Below are 15013 nucleotides of genomic sequence, written 5' to 3' on the forward strand. Positions count from 1 at the left end.
CTGCGTGAACCTTCTGTTTTCACAGGGAAGCTGGAAATGAAAACTGAAGACGAGGTGGATTTTCTGAAAGATGGTGACGAGAGCACGGCCCGCGAGGAAGCGGTGAGTGCCACTTACGCGTTGTCACCTTGACTTTTTGTGCTTTTTAAAGAAACGCCAGCGCTGCTGCGGCCGGCCACCAAACCTGCTGGTTTCCTTTCTGTCGCCTTCGCGAAGCTGAGCAGCATCCGTCAGCCCTACTGGTTTAGTCTTTTAAAAATAGCATGAGATTTTTTAGACCGTGAGTTTTTCAGCCACTGGATTAAGCCACGTTTATGTTGTCTCAGTCGGTGACATAGAGGTTGACCCAGCAGGTTCCTCGTGAGGCAGACTTGCACCCGGATGTGTGTGTAATTTGATAAAAGCGATGCCCCGTGATGCACTTGGGGTTGGCGATGCTGCGTGGGGGCCGGCAGTGCCTTCCAGGTCCCCTCGCGTGTGGTCCTGGTGAGTTGCTCCATCCCCTCTCAGGCTTTGCCTCTCCAGGGATTTTTTGGCAGAGGAGACCGTGGCTGCGGTTGGTGTTGGTGTGTAAAAACATCGCTGGCTGAGAGCATTAGTGCCTTTGCTGGAAGAAGAATTAATAATGGGAAGATGTGCGGGGATCAAATGTGGGGAAAACCCTGTATTCCTCGTGTTGGTGAAACAATATAAAAAGGTCATGCCAGGGATCAGCAATCAGGTGATACCGTTTTCTAGTGCTTGTGTTTTGCCACATTTAAGAACTTTCTATGATTTTTAAAAAAATTGAATATTGGGCTTGACAGGAACGTAATTTTGGTTTAAAGCACCCATAATACATATTCTGCTTTATCAGGAGCTGGATTTTTTGGTCTTAACTTTCCTAGCTGGATTTGCATTTGCTTCTATATTTTATATATTGTTTCTTTTTCCTGAAAAGGAAGGTGTTTTGTAAATGGCAAATCGCTGGCAGCCTGTGTTGGTGCACGTTGCCTCTGAGCAGCTGTGTTTGTGTGTTAGCGTACCATTATGAAGCTGTTAAAAGAGAAAATCTTGCAGGGGTGAGTTAACATTGCAGGGTGGAGCACCAGAAAACTTCTCTCATCCCATGGTAAAGCTCTTTAGGCAGCAGATCAGTCTTGGCAAAGCTTGTAATGAAATCAGGTTTATTATGTTTTTAACAAGTTAAGGCTTAATTTCTGTAGTTGTTTGCTCAGTGAGTTACCTAGGGACTAGAGCAAATAACTTTCCAAGCTAAAATTTGTGCTGCCTGATGACTAAGTCTTTCGTTACTGGAATAGGTGAGTGTAAAGATGCTGCTGTTTTTTTTTTACTGACCCTTTTTGAAAGATAATTTTCATGACTAATACTTAGGTATTTTGTAGTAAAGTAAGATATCTTTAGAAAATGCAAATTAGGGCACTGCCTTTTCCTTTCAAACAGGGAGAAAAGAAAAGAAACATAATGAATTCGGCTTCCATTTTGCATGTTTTGCAGGCGTTTTTATTTTTTGTGTGTGCGCTTTCTTCTCTTCTTCCTCTCCCTCCCATCCCATCAAACACCTCTTTAGAAATCTGGCTTTTCTGGTGCAGGAATGGGAGTGCCAGGAGAATGGAAAGTTTGCTGCAGGACTGACAGAGTTTCCTGTTGCTAAGTTCAACAGAAACAAAATAACAACTGCACTATATTAAGGTCATTTTGAAAAAAAAAAAAAAAATCAGTGGAAGATTTATAAATAGAGCTTAATTCACACGTGTAGGTTGGGCAGGGAGCTGGCCAGTGAAAGCCATTGCGAAGTGTGCGTCTCCTGCCTCCTCCTGTCTCTGCTTTATTTAGTGCAGGCTTTTTTTTTGTAGCCAGAAATCTTTCAGGTGCTTATTGCCCTCTCATTACAGAGCCATTTTGTGGTTAGCAAAAGCAGTTTTCTTAACTTGTTGCAAATAGAAATGTTGTTGCTTGCACCTGGTCAGGAGCTGCAGGTATTTAGCAGTCTCAGCGGTGCTGTCAGCAGCTTTGGACCTTAAGAACTGCGTTAACTCCTGTTTTATGGGTGAGAATTTTGCAAGATGTTAGTTATACATATGCAGTGTAGAAAGCTGTTTATATGCACAGACTGCTAAAGAAAAAAATATTTTGGAGCCTGAAAAGTGCAGCTTCTTGTATAGTGGAATTAGGCTGAATAACAGTAAGCTTGAGCACATTGGAAGGAGAAGGGGGAAAATTCCTTCTCAGGAGTTAGTTTCTGAAGGCAGAGATTTGTCAGTATTCGTGATGCTAAGAAGTGTGCTCCAGTATTACAGGTAGAAGGTTACACATCCTTTCCCTGTAGTTGTTTCCGAAGACTCTGCCTGAGAGAGGCTCTTGTGCGTGTCATGGAAAAGCTGCAGCTGAAAAATGTTTAGGAAAATAATGGTTTGTAGGGTTGTAAGCACTGAAAAGAAAATAATGGAAAAATGGTTTTTCCAATTAAAATGGGGTTTTAAAGTGTCTGTTTCTTAAATCTCCAGAATGTTTTTTTCAGAGGTTCTATTTGTTCAGCTATAGAAATTCTGTAACCAGAATTTCCCAGGCTCCTTTCATGTCGAGTGGTGGGTGCTCATCCTGTTGGAGACTCCCCTCATCCTTATCTTGCTGCTTGGTTTGGGGATCGTGAGTAGAGCTGGGCCATGACTTGATGTGATCTATTAAGATCAGACTTTAGCATTTTTAAAGTTGAACAACTTCAGATTCTTAACTCGAATGAGAAACCTGGTTTGGCTTCTACATGCTGTGATATTAAAATAATTTAGAAATGGAGCCTGGTGGCTCCAGCAATATGAAAGTAAAGCGACACTTCGAAATGACCTGTACCCTGATCTACTTCTGTTCTTGTGTTGATCCCAGAAATCAGTTATGATTCATTATTTGCCCAATCTTTGTCTTCTGTGGCAGAATGGATAAGGTTGCACTGCCGGGTTCATCTGAAGGCTTCGGTTGTCTAAGCCTGTGACTGACAAATTGTAGCTGGCTGACCCCAGAAACAGAGTTCACTGCGAAATACCCTTCTCATTGTGTTTATTAATTTCATTAGTTAGTTCCTATTGAATTTGATGTATCCTACCTTTACCACATGAATTAGTTTCTAAATTAATGTCTGTGTTTTCAGAAGTTGCAGCCTATCAGATAAACAGGTATTTCTAAATATCTTCACAGAGAATGAAGCTTGAAAAAGATTTGTGCTTTCATCTCTCCACTGATCCCAGTGCTGCAGTAAAGTGTGATATATCAGCAAGGTCACGTTCTGGGGGAAAAATTGCAATATTTTTAGTCATGGTTGGAAGGTGGAAGTATGTTTATAACACTCTCAGATGACATCAAGTTGGGAGGGGTTGCAGGCACTTGGGAGAACAGGGTCAGGGTTCAGAGTGACCTTAAGAAATTGGAGAGTGTGTCCAGATAAGAGATAAAGGCAGACACACAGTGCTTCATTTGCAAGGAAGACATGAGAATACACGTTTACTAAGTCGGGATTACTGAGCTGGAAGGAGATGGATAGAGAAAGACTGAGGATTTTTAGTGGACATTAAATGAATCATCAGTGAGAGGCTATTGCAAAAGAGACAAATCTTGTTTTGGGTTATGTTGAAGGAGTGTCCTCCATAAGGTGCGAGAGGTGACTTACTCGTGCGTGGCACTGTGGAGGTGTCGCCAGTGTCACTGAATCTGGTTTTGGGTGTCCTGCTCTGAGGAGGACACAGGCGTACCGGAAAGTTGCCAGAAGGAAACAAGGAGAAGAGATTAAGAAACGTGAGAAGAGGTTGAAAGAATTAAACTTATTCAGTGCAACAAAAAGAAAACTATTGTGCAATCTAGCAGTCTGCCAACATGTAATAGTGGTTATTAAAGTCCCAGATTTCCATAGCAGCTTAATTTACTGATCTGCTAATTTGCCAGGGTGATTTAGGCTGTATGTTGGGAAAACATCCTGTTATCATCATGAAACTGTTGCAAGACCACCTAGGGAGACTAGGAAACCTCCTTCCCTGGGAGTCATTACAGATAAGATAGATGATGCTGTGTCAGGACACAGCCCCAGGTCTGTTGTTGCCTGTTGCTTTTGGTTTGTAGACCCCTGGGTTTGTGAACAGGGAGAAGAGAAGGGAGCAGCTTGGTCAGTCTGGCGAGTTGTGCAGAGAAAGGGGACAGGGATGGCAGGACTGTAGGAGATGGAGGTGAGAAGAGGGAATGGGCTGGACTGGGTGGAAAATGGCTTGTGGGAGAGAGGAGAGACCCACATGGCATTGGGATGGTCAGTGGGTGTGAAGGATCCAGAGGTTTTTCCTCCCCCCCTAGCTGTAGTCTTCCATGTTTCTCTTCCCTGGAGTCAGCAGATAAATGGAGAAAACTATGACCCCGCCTCTGGTGGCTGGTCCCTAGGAGGAGAGCCTGATGCTGATGCTGGTGGTTGATCAAGTCGAGTAGTAGAGAGATGCTTCACAGCTCAAAGGTGCTGGACCTCACTGGTGACCCAGGGCAGGGGGGTCATTATAGTTCTCCAGGCTCCAATTTATTTTCTTAGGAAATAACTTCTTTAACTGACTGCTCACCCTGAGGACATGCCAAAATTCAGGTTTCCTGTGCGTGCTGAAGTCCGTTTGCTCCACGTGTTCATACTGTGGGACGGCAATTGTAGATCCCTATTTTCCAAAGGGCCTGCAGATCAGCGTGGGAAGCTTCCCAATGGCACGGCGAGTGGCTGAAGTGTTAGAAACAAATCAGAGCGGGGTCCGATGCTGGAAAGTGGAGCCTTAACAATAGGCTGCGTCCTCGCCCTGCCTTTTTAAAATCCCTTGTGTCACACTCTATTTGCAAACGTTGTCCTGTAGCTACAGTAAACATGGAAAAACCCAGCCAAAAAGAAGCCTGCCCTAAGCCTGGAGAGTGACACGCACATACCCATCGGGTCAAGGCTTTGGGTAGTCATCCCTCAGGTCCTTTCTCACACCCACCAGCATCCTGTGTCTGCCCCGGCCGCTCGAAGCGGAGGCTCGAGAGGTCTGGGAGGAAATTGTGTCAGACGGTCAAACCCCCGAGTAAATTCGTCGCTGTGCAGAGCAGCCGGCCTGGGGATTCGCCGTCTGTTCCGCGCAGCGCTGTGGAAGCCGGAGCCCGCGGTACGTGCTGCGCAGAGTTAGAGTAAAAGCAGAAAGAAAAGGACAAGAACTTGGAACCAGGCTGGGATTGTTGTTTGGCCGTTACTGTTACTCTTACTTTGAAATCAGTAGCAGGAAGGTGTTTATACAACTGTTGTGTCGGGTTTTTTCGTCCTGCGCTTAATTTCTCTGGGAGCTGCAGTTCCGATGCCTTTTTCTCCCCACCGCTGCTAATCCTCAGCTCGAGACAGTCGTTTCCAAGCTCAGTCACAGGATTCACGGATGTTAGCGAGAGAAGCAGGAACGCGGACGCCGAGCCAAATCCCTGACTCCGCCCAAAGATGCTGCTCCCAGGTTTGGCTCGGCGCGAGCCCGTGGTGGGACGGGGCAGATGAAGGCGCCCACGGCTCGCGGCAGCCACGGGGCTTGTGCTGGCCCTCGCTGGTCTCTAGAGGTGGTGAGTTCCTTCTCCTCCCCTGCAGCCACTACAGGCAACGTTTTCTGGAGGCAGAGATTGCTGCGTGTAGCCCTGATACTCTGGTTTTTCATCATTTCCTAATTTCCTCTAATAAAACATCTGGCTCTGCCATCCTCTCAGTATCAGCTGTAAAGGAAATTTGTCCCTCAGCTTTTTCACACTCATTCAATCTATGATTCCAAAAGCATCAAGAGTTACCTGCAATTCTGTTTACCTGTTGCCTCGAGGGCAGAGCTGTGTATATATTTCTGCCACAGCCTCGAGACGGATGCAGATTAAAGACAACTCTCATAACTACGAATCTTCTGCAGAGCTTTTGGCCTGCTTCAGGCAAAGGGATTCGCTGTACGAATTATTTAACGTCCGTGTATTAAAGCAGCTTTTTGAGGCCCTTTTTTAGGATCAGGACTCTATGATTTCACAAGTTTTTAAAACACAGGGCTAAAGAATTTCCAGGGTAGAAAAAATCCTGATTCTGGAGTTCTCTTCCAGTGATTAGATACATTCATTTTTTCATGCAGTCATGAAAGTATGGGTCCATAAAATAATGGATGTATAAGACTGTTACTGTGGCAAAGGAATGCTGGCTTGAATATTGTACCTTGAGAAAGAAAATACTGTGCTGTTTTTGAATGGTTCAGTCTCCTGTATCGTATGGATTCTTTTATTTGTGTTTGAAATCTCTTAAAGTTTTGTGGTGTAACTGTTGTATGGTAGACATGGTTACTGCACACTGAATTCCGGTCTAAATATAGAGGAAATTAAGATGATAACATAGGAGACCAAATGTGGACTTTTCGATGGAGACTGTGTTATTATGACAGACGGGTGCTTCGGTGTATCACGTCGCTGGGTTTTTATCCTTCTGAAGGAACCTACCTACCTAGCTCCATTCTGATATCTTGGAAGCTGAAATTGGCACCCTACAGTGTAGAGAAGCTGACATATATGTTTCTCTGTAGACTTACTTTTTTTGCAGTTTATTGGTAGTTACGCCACCTTTAGAGGAAAACTTCATTAATATGAGAAATAGGTTTTTAATTATATTACTAGATGTTTGTTCTGGGGTTTTGTGAGGAGTCATGGACTGGTGCATCAGTTCTCTTGCCTTCCTACACTAATGGCTATCCTATGTGGCAGGTTTTTTTAAGTATAGTTCTCCAGGATTTGGGAGAGCTTTCTGGGACAGTTTGTACCAAATCCATAAAGTCTCCTGGAAAGCGAACTGCAGCGAGAAGTGACACGTGGAAGGAGAAAGCCCTTGGGCACCACTGGGTGATGGCTTCAGCAGCAGCAGCCGCTGGCGGGCACTGTGGTTCCTCCTCCGCTGCAGCGTTTGGGAGATCATGCTGTGAACGGCCAAGGTTCAAAAGTGAGATGAGACCTAGGCAAAGCTTTCATGCTGGGTTCAGAGCAGCATCTGCAATGCTGGGAGCTTTGGACTATAATGGTATGCATGGGGAACTGCTTCCTTCCAACTTTTTACTGTGATGGAAGAGCCAATGAATGCGATGTTGGGAAGTGAAGCTCAACAAGTTGAGACTGTAGGAATGACAGTGAAAACTTTAAGGGGTCAAAACAGTTAAGTCTTTGAGTAGCTTACTGTAGGAAGGGGTGAGCTCTCCATTGCCTCCAGTGTTTCCATTGGGACAGGATGTCCTATGAGTGGTACGCTGCAGCTCTAAATAAACTGTGAAACCAATGCTAGAACTGCAGCAGGGCTCCGTTGCCTGGCCTGTGTTACACTGGAGGTTCGTATGGACTCGATGTTTGCATGATACCTCCTGTCTTAAAGATCCATGTTGGAAAGTGAAACCTCAGATAGGGACAACAGTCTGAGAGATGAGCAGAACTCTTGGCCACCGATGGAGAATTACTGGCTTCAGGCAGTGTCCAGGCATGGCATTTCTTAAGCCTCCAGCAAAGGATGAAAAGGATGATGTGAATAATAAAAAAAAAAGTGAAAGACAAAGGAGGGCGAGTGGTCTGTAAAGCTAGAGTGCAGATTAGAAAGAATGCTTCTCTTAAGTGTTTCCATTCATGCGGTGTGAATCGTTATGAAAACGTATTTGGCGATTTACCCAGTACTGTTAAAACTCTTTCCACGTAAACAGGGAATCAAAATGCATTTAGCCTCGCAGTGGTCACACAGATTCCTCTTGCTGTTATCGTTTTTAGCCTTTTCCTCCTCCATACCCTTTTTAGGTGGTCCATCTTCCCTTATTATGTCATTTTCAAACAAAGGTGGAAATCTGGGATTATAATTTTTTTTTTTTCCCTCCAGCATCTCTGCTGTCTCTGCTCAGTGTCATGTACACATCCTGGTGTGGCCCAGAGTGACTCAGCTGTGTTGCAGAATGTTTCTGGGATCAAACTGCTGTTAAAACATCAGATGAGATAAAAGCCTGGATGATAACTAAATGTTTGCCTTTCCGTGCAGCATCCTTGCTCACACTGAACGGATTTGCTGCTCTGTGGCTTTGTCAGGGACTTCTTTCCTGCTGCCTGGTCTACCCTGTGCAGATGACTCAGCTTGGGACTGTGACACAAGAATAGATGGCTAGTGTTGCAGCAAATTATTAACATATCTTAGACTATACAGGAAGACTGAGTGATTTGCTATCCAAGCATATGATATCTAAAGTAAAAGCACTTGACTGGTGTGTGAGGGATTGGGTTTGGCTGCGCAGAGGCAGCTGCAAGTCAGAATTTAACACCCCAGGGGTAGAGCAATGAATTGGTGTTGTGTTTGGCCAAGGTCAGCCATAGCTGTCCTTGCTGTCACCGTAGCAAATGCATCAGAACTTTCAAGGAAAAGGAGCTTTTGCATTTCACGAGAGCACTTTTCTTAGAGGTTACGGGTCACACCGATGAAGTGATGTCTCCAAATGCAGATCCTGTAAAAAGCATGGACAGTAGTGACTTTATTGTGGGCACCCCAGAGCAGGTAGACGTAAGGGATAAGAAGAGAGTTTCTTCTCACTGCTGCTTACCTCCTTCCATCGCCAGTTTGTTGTTTTCACTCCTGTGGTCTGCGTTTTGGACTCCTGCTTTGGAATAGCCCCAACGTGGAGGCTGTAGCAAGAATGTGACAGAGTTTTGCAACGGTTTAATAAAATATACTTGATCAGCTGTATAGCAATTAGCAGATGGGAACAGAATCTAGACCGGGCTTTCTTTTGCACTTAGTCTCATGCAGCTAACAAGGTTCTTCTCCTTTCACCTTCTCTTTCTGCTTCACTTATGCATTAAATATTTACCTATATAAGCACGTATGTGACATACTTAACTTCCTGATTTCCTCTTAAGCAGTGGTGAACTTAGCTGCTCCCTCTCTTCTTGCACAGTGTGTTTATCGTCCTGGTGCCAGCAATGTGCTCAGCGAAAACGAAGGCGGTAGCTGTGCCCAAGAGGCTACTCTGAAAGATAGAGCCAATGTTTCTGGGTTATCTCATTTGATTTCTCTTCTGTTTGTGCAGTTCGAGTCAGAGGAATTGTTGCTAGCCTGTGTTTAACCTGAGTTACGTTGCTCTCCTTACAGATCTGCAGAAGGACCAGTGTTTGGTTTGTGATTTTCTCATCCCAGTTAGGTGCTACTTCTCCCTAAAGGCTTTGCCTTGCTCTGTACCTTGATACCATTACAGCCACAGTAATAGTCGTTTCACGTTATTTATGCACTTAGTTACTTGGAGGCATGTTCTTACCTGTGGGAAGTACAGCACCTTTATCAAATACCACGTGCCTCCCTATCCTGGAGCATTTCCATCTTCTCTACTGCAAACACCAATACTGTGTTCGCAAGTACCGTGGCGCTGGGTCTGCCTGTCTTTTACCAGCTGGCTGGGTTCTCCCTTCTTATAGGTTGTCTTTCCAGCTGGTGAGATAAGAGGCAGGAACGTGAAGCCTCGCCCTCGCTGGCTCGTTAGTCTGAGCCCTGGTTCTGACTCTGCTTAGCATCAAGTGAGTTGTTTTTCTTCTGTCTGAGACTGTACTTACCTCCATAAATCACAAGAAGATCATAATCCTGACTTACTTGACACTGAACTTTTGCTTGGTTTCTTAACACAGCTGGACACATTAAATGCCTAAAAGTGGTTGGGAGGGATATTATTTCCAAAATACGCATTTTAAAAGGCTGGAGGTGCAGTTCTCTGAAACATTGGTTTCAATCCGAGATCTTGTGCTTGGGAATGTAGAAGAATCTCTTCTGCCCCTCCAGAATATCACACTGGAAATCGCGTTGATTCTTACCAAAGGCGTGGATGGGGGTGGACTGTTAAAGTCTGCTGAGATTAAAGAAGTGTTTCTTGGTGTTTTGTTCCACTTTCATTTTTAACTCACTGACCATAACAAAGTGAGGAAATACATACTTACCCACTTGCCCAGGAGGAGATGAACAAGTCTTAGCTTTAAATGCCTGCATGTGAAGGGTGAAAAAGAGCCGTAATGTACCTTTTTGAGCCTTTTAAAAGAGAAGGAGGATTGCTTACCCCATTTGCTGATATCACCACCTGCAGATGCCCGCAGGGAGGTGTTGACTGTAAAGATTGGGGTCCCACAGTGTTGAAAGAAGGATGGAGAGTGAGTCCTTTGCTCCCTGCTCCATGGGCTGAAATGGGTTTCGGGCATTTTGCAAATTCTGGTTTTAATTGAGTTTTGGGGAGACGTGGAGAGAAAACTCTAAAGGCTTTTTTGTTCATAGCTGGATATTTGGGGGACAGGGTTGGATTTGCTTGTCAAGGCTTGTTTATTACTTGTTTTCTGTTTCTGGGGAAGCTGAGGTTTACTTCGTATGTTGTAAACGATGCAAAAGGCACCCAGAAGAGCGTACACAAATCCTCTGCCTTTGTTATAAATCTAAGTATATAGACTAAATAAATAACTTCTTTCTGGGCTTAAAATCCTTACAGTGCACCAGACAACAAAAATTTGTGTCTTGGAGTAGCTCCTAGAATTCTTTAATGCTGAAATATCTCCTCTGCTTGCAGAACCTGGGGCTCTCCCTCCTTTAGATAAGCGGTTTCTGTTTAAACTGGCTTTTCTTGCCACTGTCCTTTTGGGCAAGAGTTGGCACAGTTCAGTCAGTACCAATGGTGACACTAGGAGTGCATGGCAGGAAAATAAGAAGTTTTGAAGGTAAGACTAAACAAGTCCTCTCTGTTAAAAAGAGCAAGGGGGGGGGTGAAATCTGTGCTCGGATTCTTGCCTTTTTCTGGCTCTCGACAGTTTGAATGTTCACTGAAAAATGATTTTTAACCACTTTAAAAGTTTTATAAGTTGTTTTCTTCTCTTTCAAGAAAACAGAATTTACATAGAAACATATTGTTTCCAGTAGAGCTGCATTAAATGCTTAAAAATAGGATATTTTGGTTGAATTTTTTTTTTTTTAAGGTAAGCATTAGTCTCCCCAGAAAAGTACGTTCTGTTTTTATGCGTGTCTTACTGTGAGCAGTGCGTGTTCCCTGTCTAGTAAGTGCTGTCTGGCGCATCGAATACCTTCTGGCAGGTCAGCTCTTAAAATATATTGTGTGTTATCTTTTACGGAGGTTGTCGGCAGAGGTCTGGGTCCCGGCAGTGAAGTAGCAGGAGGGGAGGCAAGGCAAACCTGGGATTTATTGTGGAGTGCTGTAGGAAATGGGAAGGTGGGTAGCGGACCGTTCTGCGCTGAGTGGTTTAGCTCCTGTGTGCAGGGCAGAAAGTAGCTGCAGCAGGGCATATTTTAAGCCAGTATTTAGGTGAATAAGTGGGATAATGTAGGTGCCCATTTGGGAGCTGTATTCCCCTTTTTTCTTGTCTGAGGCTGGTGAGCAAGACCAGACTTGGGGGACATTCAGACTTACTTTTTTTCCCTAAAGTCCCAGGGCAGGGGAGGGAACGAGGCACTAAATGCAGCCGCTGAAGAGAGACCCAAGTCAGGAAAGGAGCCCAACTAATATTTTCTTCCAGTCTTACCAATTGACCTAGCCAAAAAAGGCATAAAATAACAACAGCTGTTGAAAAACGTTGAAATCGTGTGCCTGTACCAACAGATGTTTCCATAAGCCATTGATTTTTGGGTTGTCCCAGCGTAAATACAGTACAGGAGGTGAAAAGGGTCAAAGGGGTAAAATATATCTAGGAGAGATTTCTCGACTTAGGAGAACTTTATAAGCTGTCAGTGAAGCTGTAAACAAAGTTGCACCAAAATATATAGTGGCTTTTAGTTTAAATTGTGTCTTTTTGCTTGTTACTGTCTGCTTGGGTTAACAAAGACAATATTTTGCTTTCAATAGCTTTCAGATCTTTCGCTGGGTATTTTTTCTTATGCGTCTGCATTAAATAAGCCCATTTAACAAAACTTGATCCTCTTATAAACATGGAATAATGACAGTATCCCACATATGGGTTTCATTAATTTTTGCATGTTTTGAAGTTGCCTTTTTTCGTCCGAAAGCCTAACTTCAGAAACAGAGATTAATGCTACATAATAGCCAAAACAACTAGCTGAGGAGTCAGCAATTCTAACTTGGGATAGAAGGGGTTTCTCGTTAAATTATTTAACCGTTGCATAACAAAAAGGATCTTTTTTCCTGTACAGAATGATGCTGCGTAATCTGTACTCCTCCCAGTTACTGTTACTGGTTTGCTTTGATTGAACTGGCATCAGTTCTGCTGATTATCTGCAAGCTTTCTTGCTTCTGAGTCTTGTAAATGTTTTGGATATTAGCCTCGAGAGAGAGCTCCAGAACATTTTCCCCTTTCTTCCTAAGAAAACAAAACCAACCCTTTCCTTGTAGTCACTGGCAAGAAATATCAGATGCTCCATTTTCCTTATCTGCAGCGTGGTGACCTTTGCAGCTCCCAGGATAGCCTGAATCAGTAGGATAACTCAGGGAAATTGCAAGACTCCCACATATAATAAGTGCTGGGTTTTGACATTTTTGGCCCCAGTTATCGTTGTCCATTGTCTTAAATTTGTTCATTTATTTATTGATTAAAGTTGTTAAATGCGTGGAAGTGCAGTAGCTGTGGCAGGTGGGATATGAGAGAGGGGGACACACAAACTCAGCAACTAGAGTTTTCCTAAAACACTTGTATTTGCCTGACATTCCCAGTGCTTGCAGAGACATTCCCTACCTTCAAGTGAGGAATAGGAGCAGGGTTTGGACCCGTTATTCCAGTTAGGAATTATCCCTGCATCAGCAAATGTTGCTGCAAAGGGTTGTTTGAAAAGCTGGTAGAGGAGTTGTAGCATCTTAGTTTACAATGTTAAAATTAAATATTGTATTATTTTTGTAGAGCAACATCAACAGTTGAGAAAATTCCTTGCTAATGATGCTTCCACACATCTGGCTGTTAATTGCACATGTTTTATGTCCTGAAATTCCTTTAGGAATTTGTAAAATTGGGCTAAGGAGGAGAACATTTTAGCATGTACTGCTACAGCGGTGCGTAAAGATGGTTTTGTGGACTTGATGAATCCTTACCCTTGCACAGACATCTTTAGACCAGAGAGATAAAAGTGGGGTAACAATTGGTAAAAACAGTTTTTTTCCACAGAGTCCACACTTTTTCCTGGGCTCTGGAGCTGTAAAGATGTGTTTGTTTAATATTCTTTACAGTGGACTACCAGGGAAACGGATAAAACAGTGAGCAAATGAATACTCATGTGGTCCTACGGCAGACCTCCCAGGCAGGAGCTGGAATCCAAATGCCTCCTCTCAAAGTTTGCATTGGATTTTATTTCAAGTTTCCAAATGCATGTAGAGAGGGCATGAAAACATTGGTTGGATGTGAGGGTAGGTAGGAGGGTGAGCTGAAGTGTCTGTTGTTGCTGGGGAGAGGGGGCTTGGCCATGCTCAGAGCATCTCAGTTACCAGTCAGGTCTGAGATCTTCTTCCCCACAAAGCAGACAGAAAAATTGGAAAGGCAAAACAAACACCACAGTGTCTTCAATCCCCTGCCTTCATTAGCAGCCAAGCAAAAAATTGACCTGGAAATATGATGGGTGCCTTTGTACAGTCTCTGCTTTCCCACCACTTCTCCTCCCAGATTTTCAAGTTACCAGATGAAAGGAGAGATAACTTTGTCCCTTTTGACAGAGTGCCCAGCCAGGACAATACACTGGGTCGTGTGGGCTTCCCAAGGGCTGAGTCCTAGGGACTTCAATTAAAAGGGGAAAGAAGCAAAAAAAAAAAAAAAAAAGGGAGGGAAGCTGAATCATTTTCTGGCATTCATTTGAATGACCCTGCTCTGTTTTTCAGTTACATTTCAGTGCTTTAAACTGGAGGCATGAAAGAATGGTAAAAGTTGAATAATTTCCTCAGCTCAAGATGTGTCATTTTTATATTGTCTATTAATTTTGCTCACCGATACCATACGTCATTTTCGTTGGGCTTTATCCGCCAATTCATCTATGTATTCTGCTATCCTGTCCCTGTTTTTAGCTGAATACATAAGTTCTTTAGGTAGAAGCATCCACCAGGCATATCCTGGAACCAATCTCTTATTGTGGTGAGGCATCCCGGAGCGGCTCAGGCGTTGTCTATCTGTTCCTGAGCTGTGCCTACAGCAACGGATATCATGCCATTATTTTGGAAGACGATGCGATGTTTTCTCCACTCCGCAAATGGAGGGCAGTCTGGTTTACTGCATAAAAACGCGTCCTAATTTTTAACCTCATACCTTGAACTGTAAGGCTTTACTTTTTCCGGAATTTGTTGTTATAGAATAATGGAACGTGTGTTTTATTTGTGTAAATCGTTGTTTTCTTGTATCCTGTAGCTATCCCAGTGATGTCAGAAAATGCTTTTTTGTTATGCATGGTATAAAAAAGAAAAAATCCTTCAAATTTTGTGTTTGTGAACTTCATAGATAATGAAACATCACCTTTTTCTTGCATTTGAGACATGTGATGATCTCCTTAACTGCTCTGTAGGATGAGTTACTAGACATTGCTTGTTTGGCTATTGTGTGGATGTAGCAGGTTTCAAATATTTGGTGGATCGTCTGTGCAAACCAATTTCAAGTGGCTTGCATAATGTTTACGATGGTTTGAAAACTCCTATAAATACAATTCACTATTTTGAATACTTTTATTTATATCATTATCTTTCCAGATCCCAGAAATTGTAATCCTGCCTTTCGAGTAGGAGGGCTGAATCACCATGATTACCGAAGATTATTGCTCACTGCGTGCATATAAAATTCACATGTTTGTTACCAGCAGCTGAAAAACATGAAGGGAAATTGAAGCTAAGCTCCTGTGACCAGCTTTAGTGCTGGATAAGGTCAAAGAAGTGAATGTCGTTTCTGAAGACCCCCTTCAGCAGCAGCTTCAGGCTGGGCCGAGCCAGCTGGCAAACCAAAGCAGTGTCTCCCATCCAAATGTCTTGGTTGAAAATTGTGTTATTCTTTATGAAAG

General features: G+C 43.5%; 1 protein-coding gene across 1 annotated transcript in view; it reads left to right on the top strand.

Moving 5' to 3' along the window:
* AKAP13 (A-kinase anchoring protein 13) overlaps positions 1–15013 on the top strand; it is a 144668-nt gene that overhangs the window by 52902 nt on the left and 76753 nt on the right. Inside the window, exon 7 of the mRNA XM_086620560.1 lies at positions 26–102. Coding sequence (XP_086476686.1) covers positions 26–102 — 77 coding nt within the window. The remainder of the gene's footprint in view (positions 1–25; positions 103–15013) is intronic.

Source organism: Tauraco erythrolophus, chromosome 14, assembly GCF_009769465.1.
Source record: "Tauraco erythrolophus isolate bTauEry1 chromosome 14, bTauEry1.pri, whole genome shotgun sequence".
Taxonomy (NCBI): Eukaryota; Metazoa; Chordata; class Aves; order Musophagiformes; family Musophagidae; genus Tauraco; species Tauraco erythrolophus.